Here is a 14,200-nt window from a genome sequence, read left to right on the forward strand (position 1 = left end):
ACAAGGACACAAGGAGAGGAAGGAGGAGTGAAGGGTGGAGGAAGTTTCCTCTCTTTTATTCTGATAAAAACAGACAATAGGGACACACACACACATCTACACACCAGAAACACAAATACAAACCTTCTGACCTGTGTGTGTGTGTGTGTGTGTGTGTGTGTGTGTGTGTGTGTGTGTGTGTGTGTGTGTGTGTGTAGATGTATGTGTGTGATAAGGTCTCCAGCCTGCAGGTTGTTCCAGGGCTTCAATAAAAGGACAACAGATGCTCACAATTACTGACACACACACACACACACACACACACACACACACACACACACACACACACACACACCAGGTCTGTGTACACTCATGTTTTCTCTGTGTGACGTGTTTCATACATAAAACGTTTCTCCTTTACATGTAGTCAAACATACATCGGCCATGTCTGTTTTCACTAATGCGGTGATCTCCACTCCAGAGCCACGTCTGTTTTTAATGCGGTGCTGCTCGAGGGATGGAGACCTCCAGTCTTAGTTTTTGGTCTTTGTCCCTTTTGTTCAGACATTTCTCCAGATTCTCTGGTCTTTAATGATATCAGGTTCTGTAGACAATGATTTTAACTTATTCTTTCTCATTTTATGTCTTTGTTCGTCTTATATCTAGTAGAAAATATTTTTTTAGACTTAGTATGAGCCACATTCACCTGACCAGTCCAGAAAAATGTTTTGTTCAAGTTATTTAAAGGTCCCATATTCTGCTCCATTTCTGCAGTTTAATCTGGATCATTGATGTCTTCATGAAATGGTAGTAACATGTTTTGGTCCAAAAAGCCAATAAATCAAGCACAGCAGCATTGTTTCCAGGCTCTCATAGCCCCTCTGTTCAGAACGCTCTGATTTAGTGGGCGTGGCCTTCATGTGTAAATGAGCCACCGCTGATACCGCCCCGCTCTTCCACGTCACTGAGAGCGGCGCCACGAGCTCCGAGTGCACAATGTTTAGAAAACAGAGAAGCTCGTTTACCCGTAACACTACAGGCTAAAACAACAGGCTAACTGCAGCTAAAGTTAGCATCCTGAAGCTAACACAGAGACAGGGGGAACACTGAGGAAAAGCTCTTACATCTGCTCCACAGCACACAGCATTTAAAATACTCACATTTCCAGGGTCCCAGGTTTGTTGGTGGATGGTTGGTAATGCGCCTGGATTCAGGACCAGTCTATTGGCTAGCCCTCTGTTGGACTGTCCAAAGTTCGAAAAGCAGTCGGCCATGAAGTGACTAGCACACACATGCTCAGTTTTACTGAGTGTAGCTGGAACATTTCCTTGATAAATGAACTCTAGACACTTTGTCTTCTTCTGAGATGGGAAGCTTGTGCATGGAACTATGTGGCTGTTTATAGCCAAAAACAGAGCAATGATGGATCTTCAACTTTGGCATTCTCCTCTCCAGCAGGGAGGGGGTTCGGGGGTATCTGCTCCGGTGGACCAATCAGGTCAGACTTGCTCCTGATTGGTCAAAAAAGGGAATTGCTGACGTCAGCAAATCCCCCAAATCCAAACAGCTCGTTTTAGGTCAGGATTTTACATTCACAAGCACTATTAAGTACAGGTTTGGTCATTAAATATCACATTTTGTGGTCTGGGAGGAAAGCCAAAGACCCACAAATTGCATCAAAAGGCTGAATTAAGTGATTTTTGCATAATATGGGACCTTTAAAGACAAAAAAGAGGTCTGAGTTGCTTGTATTAAGTTAAAAACATCTGCCAACGGAACAAGAGAAAATTTACTTGTATGAGGACAAAAAATCTAGTTTCAAGCAATTCAGACCTCATTTTTATCTTTGAACATCTCGAAACGAGACTTTTTCTGGACTGATAAGTTGAATGTGGCTCATATCAAGTCTAATAAGACAATTTTTTTTCTTAAAATAAGACAAAAAACACTTGATAAGTTTTCAGTTTTCTGCAGCGTTCCAACAGACTGTCTTTCCCCTACAGTAAAACATGGCGGTGGATCAGTGATGATCTGGGGTTGGTTCAGTCTGGGTGGAACGGGACAAACAGTCTCTTGAAAAAAGTCTAGCTTGTTGTAACGCTGTTTTAGAAAGAGCTTCAGAGTATTATTTGAGACCTTAAACTAAAAATAAAAACTAAAAAAAAGTACTTTTTTGCAGCCAGACGAGTCGCCCCCTGCTGGCCATTGAAAGAATGCAGGTTTTAGGCACTTTAATTACTTGTTCTTTTAATACTTTTTTTTTTTTTTACTCATACTGAACTTTGGTAAACTCCTCGAAACTTTGACTTGAAATTTTCTCCTCAGGTTTGTTTTTACCACCTCATCCAGCCACACACCGCGCTGTGACTGGCTGGGCCACCTGCCAATCAAATAAGTCCACCTGTAAGTATTCCTAACGTCTCTTTAATGTGCTGGATTTGTGTGTTTGGAGACACTGATCAGAGCTTACACTTCACCTGTTTAATGTCGTCATGCAGCGGATTCACTTGTGTCTGTTAATCAGCGTTAATCACCTGTAAACACTCACACATCCGCCGGGCCCGGCTCTGCTCTAATGAGGCTTTATGGTAACATTTCATACCACATAAAGTAAAACCACACACACAGATTGACACACACACACACACAGACGGCTCCTCTACCTGTCTCGTGTCTCCAGGTGTGTTTAATCTCTGTGGTCTCTGCGGTGTCAGGTATCAAACAGCCCGCCTCACCTGAGGCCTTCCAGGAAGGAAGCGAGGGAAGGAGGCGCTGTCTCGCCGACTGATGGTCGAGCTTCAAACGCTCCTCCAAGACTTCTGAGGGACGGGGAGCTGACAGAGGACGGATCAGAGCGGAGGGAGGGTATAAAAAACAAACGCACCTGAAGGCAGCAGACAGAGAGAGTTAGAGCAGATACTGACCGGTGAGATTTCTCCCAAAACTCAGATTTTACTCTCTCTAACATCTTTAAAGAAGGGGAAATTATCTGTCAACATAAATCAGAAAGAATCAAACTCTAGGATTTGAAAGCTGCTTGTAAGAAAAATCAAAAAGTTTAAAATAGAAACTTTAATCAGCAGGAGACAAAAAGAGGATCCAGCGCCTGATTAAATCTTCGGAAAGTGATTGATTACCTGATCGATTGGAGGATGTGGATGTGGCGCGGCTTCCTGTGTGTGTCTCTGGTCTGTGGTCTGGCTCTGGACTCCAACACCATCCGGTCGTCCAAAGAGTCGACGCAGCAGAGCTCAGAGCTGACGGTCAGTAAACCATAACTTCAGTGTTTTATTTTTCACTTCCAGTACAGCACACTTTAAACTTTTTGTTCTCAAAATCTTGACAGCTTAAAGTATATTCTTACCTGAGTAAAATACTTTAAATGTTTTGTTTGTGCTGCTCTTGAAAAATGTCCGTAATTGACGCAAAAACTGGCAAAACAAAGAAAAAAGATGGAGATTCATTACTGTAAATTATTTAAATGATAAAAGATTGTGAGCCACTTAAAAATTTGTGAATTAATAAAAAATGTGCATTATATTTTTCAATAATTTGACCTGAGGGAGCATTTAAACACAGAACAGTAGAGGACCTGGAATTGACCCCTGAGGGATGCCTCGGCCGAAGTAAACTACAGATAAAGTGGAACTTAATGATTTCATTTATTAATATCTCACCAAATGTTATAGGAAATAAAAAAAAAATATTAAACAGAAACTCTGTTTTAAAAACTTGCTAAATTAAAGAGAATAAAAGATTGTCCTCAGAAGTTTCTAATGAACTTTTTTTCTTGTAATTCATTAAAAACTTCTCGGGAAACCATTCGCATCCACCTCTGGCACCTTAACCTGTGTCACTGTGAGTTCAAAGCAGATTTGTACTTCATGTTTGTGTCTTATCCTCTGCGGTCACAGTAAATTCAAAGCTTGGTGTGTTTATGTGATTATACGGTGAATTAATTATACTCTACTGTGTGAAACATCCATGGGAACTAAACGGGTTTGATTTATTCGTGTACACACACAGGCCTGTAATTACTGTAACACTATCCTCACAGAAACACTATTTATTTATTTATTGACTGTTTCATGCCAGGATACTTTGATCATGCTTTTCTCTAAACTCCATTAAAGTATAACTGTATTAAAAAGCTGCTTGGTAAATTAGCATTACAGTGCTCCTTTATCATAAAGTACGTCTTAATTGTGTTTTAAGGTGTAGCATCAGTGGTTTTAGCACAACAGTTGAAGTAGCAGCAGTGGGATAACATTGGCAGAAATGCTAGCATTAAAGATTAGCTTCATTTTGGATCTTTTGTTGTGGAAATGACAAAAAAGTGAGTATCATACATGTACTCGTGACAGAGAGACATTAAGAATTTAGCAGCTTAAGAAGCAGTTGTAAAGGCTATTAGTCAGCTAATAGCCTGGTGCTAGCCGTTAGCTTAAAAAAGCTGATGAAGTGCTGTTAGCTGTTTCTTCTACAGTATTAGCAGTTGCTTTAGTTGTCAGTTCTTTTTGATTCTCCAAAGTTTGGGTCAGTTAACGCCTGTTAGCATGCTACATCTAGAGCTTTACATTTAAAGCTACAGTGCGTTTGGTTGTTTCCTTTGTTTTTACCATTTATTTTGATAGAAGCTGTCATATTTTAGCAGGTTACTATCCTTGGAGAGTGTTTTCATCATTTCTTCAATGTTAGGTTATTCTTAGACATGCTAGCCCTTAGCTTGGTAAAAGCTGCTAGACTTCTGGTAGCCATTAGCTGTTTTTCCAACCTAAAGTTTATTTTATCATTGTTCTTTGTGTATTTGGATTCCAAATATAGAAGCTTTCAAGTATTTAATGTGTACCAGCTTCTGTAACTTTTTTATGTTCTGTTCTAAATAAAGAAATTAGTTTATTGTTAGCTTTGAACCTGCTAAATCTATGACTTCCTGAAACACCCAGTATTAGTTTCATCTTCTTTTTCTCCATCCATTTTGATAGAAACTGTCTGGTTTTACCAAATCTCCATCATCCAAGAGTGTTTTCATAATTTCATGAATGTGTGTTTAATTAAGGCAGTGACTTTGGAGTGAGGCCTACTAGCTGTTAGCCTGATAAGCTGTTAGCCTACCATTTCTATTTTTTAATCTTCCTTTTCTCCATGTATTTAAATAACCCCCTTTTTTTAAATCTCTCTACAACTCTTTTTTTTGTCATTTCTTTGAAATTCTGCCACACTTTTAGCCTGCTAAAAGTTGTTAGCCTGATAACTTTGTTAGTCTGTTCTTAACTATAAGCTGCTTTGGTCTTAGTAAAATAAATTCTCTCGTATTAAATAGCTATGCCGCACTTCATAAGTTGTCCAAAAGATTGTTTTATATAAAGATAGTTTTTGTTTTAATAAAGAAAAGAAGCTTTATGCTAGCTGCTAGCCCTTAGCATGCTAAACAGAGAAGAACAGTAAAGCCACGTTTTTGACTTTTGAAATGCAATTTGAATCATTGAATTCTGACACGTTGTAGTCTGGAAACCATCTTGAAATCCTTCTGACCTGTCGTTCAGGAAGCCTCCAATAGTGACCAGGTGGACCGTCCTGTAAGGCGCCGGACAGACATGATGTCCAACTCCAACCGATCAACACCTCCATGTTCTACGCCAGACTGTGACGCTCCTCGGGTCAGTGACTGAGTTCAAACACCTGGTCGAACGAACACATGGGCCAGACGTGTACACATAAACATCACAATTTAGATTCCCAAATTCTTAAACTAATGACTTTCATGTCTTCCATTCTACCTGTGTATCAGAGAGGGCAGTGCAGCAACCGAGCTCAGAGGAGACCGTCCTCCCAGAACAGACAGGTGGACCGACAAGTGAACAGACATGGAGACACAGAGACAGACATACAGAGCAACGACGGCTTCAACAGGACAAAGGGTAAGTGATCAGACGTTAAAAACCTAAAGGCTTAAAACGATTAGTGGGTGAGGTATGTTAAAATGAACCCAGAGAAGCAACAGAGATAAAAAGAAAATGGTTAAAAACACGTTTAATTTAAAGTGGGCATTTCAATTGGGGTCAAATGGGGATCGACACACTTTGAGGCCAGCCTCTGGTGGTTGCTGATGGGACTGCAGGTGTTTCTTCCCCCTTTTTTGCTTTTTTTTGTTTGTTTTTTTTGCCTCGACATGGTCTAAATTTTCAACCTGTGCCTTCCAGCTCCAGAGATGTCGAGCTGTGTGCGGTCCGGGGACTGTGCGGACGGTCTGTGCTGCGTCCGCTACCTGACTGGTAAACGGTGTCAGAGGATCCCAGTGGAGGGCGAGGCCTGCCTGCTGCGAGGGTCCAGCAAACTGAGGAGGAAGCTGGGACGCTGCGACTGTGACACGGGGCTGACCTGCACCGCCGTCAACCGGGCGGAGTCGGGGAAAGCGAAGGGTCAGGGCGTGTGTCTGCCCAGTCAGAGCCAGAGGAACATGAGGAATTCTGGGAAGAAGAGGAGGACGGCGGAGTCGAGCTGCTGACAGATTAACTGAAAAACTATGTAGCTCTGGAACATATTTAATTTAACTTCAGTTTGTAGAAAATATTGTTGGTTTTTGAAACTAGTGAGCCCTGTTTTAGTACTGGTTCAGGTTCTGTTATCGCCACTGGCGCCATATTGGATCTGACCTTGCTTTGCATGCCGTCATGAAAATCTTTTGAGATAAATATTCAGATGGAGGACAGTGAGTGAAAAACTGTTTGAAAAATCAAGGTTTCTAGCCGTAAGATCTCAAAAACAGGTCATCTGTACAGCAGCTTATCACCACCTTTAACAACATCAGTAGATGGGCAGCGGCCTCTAGTGGATGTAACAGGAATAAAGTGGAAGTAAGGTCACTTAGACAAAATATTTCCACCAGTAGAGCAAAGTTTTGAGCTCTGTTTACAGCTGTATTTGGATAACTTAATGTAACTTAATCAAACATATTGTGATGTAACCCGAAATGTAACATTTATAAAGAACTGTACAGAACACGACCCTTTATTTTATTTAACCAATTTACTAGTGTACTTAATTTTAGCTCATCTTTATGTACGTGGCACCTTTCATTTAAACTGCCTAAAAGGCTTCACAAACAAACAGACAATAACAGAAATGCGGAAAATAATAAAGACTAAAATTAGAAAGAAGATGGTAATCATAAAACAAATTAAAAACTTAAAAATAAAAGAGAGTAAAATTGATGAAGATAAGTTTGGGTAGAAAGAAACATCATAAATCAGATCAAGTAAAGAAAATATGACAGGCCTAAATGAAATATTGAAAACAAACAAAAAAAAAAAACGATTAAAAATTTAGAAGGAAAGAGTTCCAGAATTCTGATGTCCAGAGTCAGAGAGCTCCGGAATTTTGGGTTGTCAAGGAAACAAATACTTCAGTGAGAAACATTCTAGAACCTCCTTGAGCCGACCAGAACGCACTCAAAGATCTTTGATGTATTGAGAATTAAACAGGAGGTCTGAATTTTTTCATGTTTCTGAGAAAATAAAATCAAGTTCTTAAAATGAGCATTAAAATCTAGATCTGCGTCTGAAACAAACAACGGCAACCTCCACTTTTGAAATGTGAAGTTAAAGCAGAAGTGCCCAAAACCTGCAGTTCTTCAAGTGTCCACTTGAGGCCGGCTGGAGAAACACACGAAGCGAACAAAGATGAATCCTACAGCATTAATTAACATGTTTACAGCCTGGTGAAAACAAAAAAGAAAAGGTTTTAGTCTGAATTATAATTTTTCTCTACCAGCTCACACTGTTTTGGGATTCATATCTTGAAAATTCATTTTCTGAGTTGTCAAACTTACGAGTTTTGCCCATATAAAGGCATGGCTACTTGGCTGACAGGCAGGGGCGGAGCCAGGGTTTCAATTTTGGGTGATCCTTAAGATACAAAAGTTTGTAAATAAGTATTACTATATAGATATAGTTTGTTTTGAAGCAGACTGGGTTGTTTTGATCCTTTAATATTTGATAACGTTTTAGTGCACCAGACGGCCATGGCTCTCTATGGTATTGGCCAAGGAGTAGCGCTCTAACGCACAACTGGGCTGCACTGCTTTAACTTTCCTTGTATTATAGACTGTAAGAGCAGAAACATTAAATAAATAAATATATGACAAAATTTAAAGACTTTCCCAAAATCATTCTGTAGTCCTACCTGTACAACTTTTTTATCAACAGGCTAAAAATGGCCAAACTTGGCTCATTTTATAAAGACTGCGCATCTAACAATAACAAACAGAGCATAAAGTGACAAAATTGAAAAATATTCCTGTAAAATAATTATAAAAAAATCCTATAATAACAATAACGAAAAAATATTTTTCAAAGAAAAGTTTGAGGCGGATCTGCCAGTAACTGGGTGGGCCTGGGACTGCTAGGCCCACCCATGATGCCGCCCGCCTGCTGACAGGGGACTTAAGACCCACCTTTTAGACATGAACTAACTCAAGCTTGATTTCTGTTGTGTCAGCATTTCCAATGTGAACTCAGCTGATGATGTGCTTTAAAACTTTGTATCAGAAACAGAATGATGAGGTCATACAGACAGTCTGTGGTCTCAAAGTACTCTGGGGTTATGTGGGCTTATGAAGTAGCTCTCACTCATTTTTTTTAAACTACAATCACAATAATTACTTGACCTGACCAAATTTAGATGAAAAATAACACTAACTTTTTCATTTAACCCAACGAAGGATTTAATTAATCAAATGCAAGAATTCTATGTTTTATAGGAAACTCCTGACGCCATGTGACTACTCGGGAACGTTCAATTTGACTCTCGCAGACTTGTTGAAACGTCTCTATATTTATTTATAACCATTTAAGCTGGTTTAAAAAGCCCTAATTCATTTTTACTTGAAACAGAAAATAATTAAGATATGACTGCAAGCTTACCTGACCTCCATCTAAAAAGCACAGTTGTTCATGGCCTCATATCTCAATCTAAAACATACAGACATACACATTGAGGATCATAAAGGAGTCTGTGGGTCGTTTGGTGTGGCTCAGATGTTTTCTTGATAACTGTCTTTATAGCACTTTTTATATAAAAGTAAAGCTTGAGTATGATCCGACTGCCGGTCTCTTTTTTCACTTTAACAATTGTATTATATGTATTTCTCTTCTTCACTCAGGCTGAAACTCGCCTGCTGTATCCACAACAGCTACAGTTTGAGACACAACTCAATTGTGCAACCATCAGTTTGGTCCTCTTAAGAGTCGTTCAGTCCCAACTTGTCCAATTTCCTTATTTTTTTGCCCCATGGAATTGTGGGAAATTAAAACAAAGTTTGATTAACTCAAGTTGAGTCAGTTTAACAGTGAGCAGATCACATCTTCAGAGCTCCCTCTGCTGGAGAATTTGACACATTACATGCTGCCCTTTATTTCAGATGCTAAACTTTTCTACAGCTTCAAGAGATTTTAAAAGAAATTTTTACAAAGTGACTTAAAAAGTTTGTCTTGTAGAGATGGCTTACGTTCTTTGCCAGAGCTAAATGAAACATTCAAGGGATTTTTAATTTCTTTTTTGAAAACAAAAGTTCACCTTAAATGATAAATGTACCAAACAGACTTTGATTAGAGTCTCAAGTTTCTCCTAAACCCATTTCTGGATGAGCAGGATTTCAGCCAAAGCACCTGAACACTGCCGAATGTTTCCAACTGTAACCGTCACAGAACAAACAGTTTTCAAAGGAGGAAAAAAAAAAAAAAAAGCACAAAGTTTCAATTGTCAAGGCAACTTTTTATTTTCTCTCATTTCATTTTTTGACTTAACAAAAAACCGTTGGGGCTTTTGTGGAAAAAACGTTAATGCAAAAGAAACTTAAAGGCAAAGTCACAAATGCAACAACATGGTTTCAACAACAGAATATAAAAGGGGGGACAGGGAGGGAGGGAGGGGGGGAAATCAGCTGAATCTCCATCATTAGGAATGTTGAACTGGATGGGGGGGCGGGGCTGGAGCCTACAGGGGTTGCGGCTACAGGACGAGCAGAAAAGGTTAAGTGCTGGAGCTCAGAGCTGCCCGCAGTCGGCGATGACGAGCTTGGACGCGGTTTTGCCGCTCTGGCTTCCTTTGGCCTCCATCGCCCTAACAGTGTCCATGCCCTCAATCACATTTCCGAACACCACGTGCTTTCCGTCGAGCCTGCAGAGGGACACCATGTTTAGCCGTGCGCACCACCAGCAGTGTGTAAACATCAAACATACAAACACGACAACTGTTCACTAACACTAGCTCACTAACTCTTACCAGGTTGTCTGGGCTGTGCAGATGAAGAACTGGGATCCATTGGTGTTTGGTCCAGCGTTGGCCATGGACAGGACGCCGGGACCAGTGTGCTTCAGGGTGAAGTTCTCATCAGCGAACTTGTTGCCGTAGATGGACTTTCCACCGGTTCCGTTGTGGTTGGTGAAGTCACCGCCCTGCACGACCAGAACAAGAATTTACCACCATCCTCTACACAGCAGCTTCTTAAGATGACAGGGCGTGGAAGAATACTGACAAACAACAAACGTTTAAAGGAATCATGACATTAAAACTAGACTTTTGTCTGTTTTTCAGGTGGTTGATGAAATGTTTTCCTTGAAAATGTGACTTCTAGGAAAGGTAACCTTAAATGACTTCTGTTGTGATGTAGGGATTTGTGTAGAAAATAAAGTCAGATGGCGGTCTAGGGGTTTGATAAATCAAGAAATTAACCTGAAGACTTTCTTGGAAGCATTTAAAACTGAAAAAATGCATCAGAAATTGAATGTGTAACTGTTAAAGTCCCAACAGCAGCCATTCCCAGCTTCCCTGGTACAGTTAAGTTCAGTTTCCAGTAGGGATGGGTACCAAATTAGGTACTTTGATAGGTACCGACCGTAATCTGTCAAAAGTACCGGGTACCGATTCACAGAAAATCAAAAGGTACCATATTTAGGAAACTAAATGCAAGTAGGTGATTTTCCATGTTGGACATGAACACAGCATTACAAGGTTATATATTAAAGACTAAATATGTCTAATTGAAAATTAAAAAAAATATTATTCAACAAACTTATATTTTTTTACCAAATAAGCACAAAAAAGTACCAAAAATTGGTACCGCTGAGTACCGGTGCCAATTGCCAGGTACCGGGCATTGGTTCCGTATCGTTTCATATGTGAAAGGTACCCATCCCTAGTTTTAAGAGGTGAATTCAACATCTCAATTACCTGGCACATGAAACTGGGGATGACACGGTGGAAAGTGGAGCCCTTGTAGCCAAAGCCCTTCTCACCGGTGCACAGAGCACGGAAGTTCTCGGCGGTCTTGGGGACCACGTCGGCATGGAGCTGCAGAAACAAAGCATTACATCACGTCATGAAGCGTTCATCATTGATTCCAGGGACTGGCAGATTTCACAACTCAGCTTACATCTGGCTCAATGCCACCTGGGCAAATTCAGAGAGGGTTTTATCAGACATGGTGCACTTTGCTCCTCTCGATGAAGAGTTACACAATTACTTGGTACACAGTTCATTCAGTAATCTGATGGCAGGTAAAAGACAAATGAATCAAAGTTGCACTGAAATCTCAAAACTGTAGAGGCATGCCCTCTAAAAACATCACCCTGAAAACTAATCCTACTCTACATTACTGAACAGCAGGTGCACCGTTAAAAGCTGGATTAATATCAGAAACGTGCCACAGCCCTCAGGCAGAAGACGAGGCAATTACGTGGTTAGTCTGTGGCAATTGTGTTATAGCAAGGTGAGACAGGAATGCAGCATTGCACCACACTGGAGTATCTGCATGCCCTGCACACCAGTGACGTTACCATGCAAGTATGTTCGGAGGGAGGGGGCGCAGAGGGGGCTGCAGCAGACACTGGTGTGCAGCGAGTACTGCAGCTGGTCTCACAACACCTGCTCAGCAGCAACAGCCCAGATATAAATAATTAAAGAGCTGGCTACTTGAGAAATGCAACACCTTAGCAATAAACTGCATAGGGCTACGTGCACTGTGCTGGGAGAGCCTCATTATGCTTCTTTAACGCCCCAAAGTCACACTGAATACTAGTGTGTGTCTGCAGTGCTGCAGCCACAGCACAACTCAGGTGTCACGTCTCAAGACATTAATGGTTTGTGTTGAGGTTGGGTTACGGAGAGTCAAGCGCTGGGTGCTCTTCTCATGAATAAACTTAGAGGTGGAAATGCAGACATGAATTCACAGCATTCAGGTCTGCTCTTACTGAGGCCAAATATTAATACCATGAAATGTGTTGGCTACTTGGGTGATACAAGCTTTCTAGCAGCCAGAGAGGACACTGTAACACCTCAAAGGCCATGTTATTATAAAATTAGGCTGGCTCTAGTGCTGGGGTATGAGTTTGCATCTGTGCATTATTTCAACAGAGGTCTTTGGGTACATTTTTAGCTCTGAGCTGGTGCCACATATCGGTAACGCCCATAATGGGGCACAGCTACGTCTGTGTACACAAAATGGCTGGATGTAGCTTATATGCTAGCGGCTTATGGCTGCATGAAGCAGGTATAAAGGGCCTTCGGTACAATGGGGCCATTGTGGCCCTTACTATCTGTTATGTAAGGTTATGCTTATTCATCGTGGACACAAAGGGCAGAAGGTATCGGCCATCTCCCTACATCCGCATTTTTTAGTCATGCAGGGAGCCCTCCCCTCCCCCTCCGACCGCGCCATCACAGTGGAACTTTCCAGAACTGCTCCGCCGTTCATTTATACAGGAAACAGGAAAGTTAGCTTTAGCAAAACACCCCAACTTGACGCAAACAGGCGGTGGAAACGCGTTTGTAACACAAAACTCAACAGTATTTATCACTAAGTGTAAAATATCCGTTAAAATTCAACCGCTGGTTACAGAAGCAGATTTCCCGGGCTAGCAGCGGCCGTTGGTCGCTGCAACAAAGAGCAGCGCGAGCTCCAAGCTGCGCACGAGATCTTCTTTATGTGCGCAGCTCCGTGATGAGCGCGAGGGCTGGTGTTCGGTTAGCAGGAGCAACAGCAGATCACCACACTACGACCACTTTGAGGGCCGCGGGCCTTTCAGGGGCCCCGGTATAGGACAAGCAGCTTCAGTTAGTGACATAAATGTAACTAAAATCTATGTAACGGATTTCATGCAACAGCCAGCAACTTAGGTTCACTATGTTGAGCAGAGATAGCAGTAGCGTAATGAAAATAATTCCGAAACATCTCTTGAGAGTAACTTGTTTTAATGTGGGGTGTAGTTTCTCGGAATAAAGTGTATAAATAGCTTTAAACGCCGTTATCCGGTCCCGTTAGCTCTCACTGACTGGCGCTGGCACCCAGCCACAAACACGTGCACATGGTCTCCAAGACAATCATGTTCGTGACAGCTCGGCTAATGTTAGCTCCTCGAAGCTACATGCTGCATGACCGGCAGCAGGTGGATTTAGGCTAAACCCTACACTAAGACTTTATACCCAAAACGACAGAAAGCAGAAGTTGTTGGCTCGGAACCAGCAGTGTCTAACACTACCCGCAGGCTACGTTAACCAGCACGTCTGCACTGATCACTGCCGGCACAATGAATTAAAGAGGCCAGTTTACCTCCATTACGATGCGGCCCATGGGGTTACCATCACTGGTGACGTCGAAGAACACTCTTGGCTTGGCCATTTCAGCAGACTGAAGTGGAGTGGATGGACTTAACGGTTTTCCGGCGAGAGGTTACGGGTGGCCACAAGGATCCGAAAAAGATGGAGTGGTGTGGATTAATTTTATATAAGACGCCGGTGGGCGGTAAAAACTCACATCGAGCCTATAGGTGACGAATGGTGAATTGACTGACGTGTGTTTCAGCGAATCAGCAGCCGGGACAGCTGAATTGCCTTTTCCTGGCCTCTAAATGGACAGACACATGTCACGGTGCGTTTGGTTAGTGCTTCACAGTGCGGCGTCGGAGGGGTTTGGCGTTATGAGTCTAGGAGGCACGATGTAACACCGCCCCTCTCCACTGACCAGGTATTAAACTGAAACAAAGGTCTTTCAGAGAAGCGCGCGCAATACATCACTGACAGCTATGGCGTCCAATACGTGCAGCGCACGCGGTTGCTGAACATGAAGTCCTGCAGTCACTGCGCGTTCTCGCTGACGAGGGAAATGTGGGTGCGCGGTCACGCGGTTTGGGCGCGGTCTGTCCCGTTATCCGCATTTAGAGAA

General features: G+C 41.9%; 1 protein-coding gene across 1 annotated transcript; it reads right to left on the reverse strand.

The window, feature by feature from the left end:
- Nucleotides 1-9,951: 9,951 nt before the first annotated feature.
- Nucleotides 9,952-13,748, reverse strand: LOC141789914 (peptidyl-prolyl cis-trans isomerase-like). Its single transcript, XM_074669448.1, has 4 exons — nucleotides 13,589-13,748; nucleotides 11,212-11,331; nucleotides 10,264-10,436; nucleotides 9,952-10,158 (listed from the first exon to the last, which is right to left on the reverse strand). The coding sequence occupies exons 1-4, from the start codon at nucleotides 13,655-13,657 to the stop codon at nucleotides 10,026-10,028; spliced, it is 495 nt and encodes a 164-aa protein (XP_074525549.1). The 5' UTR covers nucleotides 13,658-13,748; the 3' UTR covers nucleotides 9,952-10,025.
- Nucleotides 13,749-14,200: the final 452 nt, after the last annotated feature.

The sequence above is a fragment of the Halichoeres trimaculatus genome, unplaced genomic scaffold, assembly GCF_033239565.1.
Source record: "Halichoeres trimaculatus isolate MK-OKI-2021-1 unplaced genomic scaffold, fHalTri1.1 fHalTri1_scaffold_5, whole genome shotgun sequence".
Classification (NCBI taxonomy): Eukaryota; Metazoa; Chordata; class Actinopteri; order Labriformes; family Labridae; genus Halichoeres; species Halichoeres trimaculatus.

Coding starts and splice junctions, on each gene's coding strand:
- LOC141789914 (XM_074669448.1), bottom strand. CDS start 13,657: ATGGCCAAGCCAAGAGTGTTCTTCGACGTCACCAGTGATGGTAACCCC. Junction 11,332..13,588: donor TGGGCCGCATCGTAATGGAG/GTAAACTGGCCT, acceptor TTGTTTCTGCAG/CTCCATGCCGACGTGGTCCC. Junction 10,159..10,263: donor TGCACAGCCCAGACAACCTG/GTAAGAGTTAGT, acceptor GTCCCTCTGCAG/GCTCGACGGAAAGCACGTGG.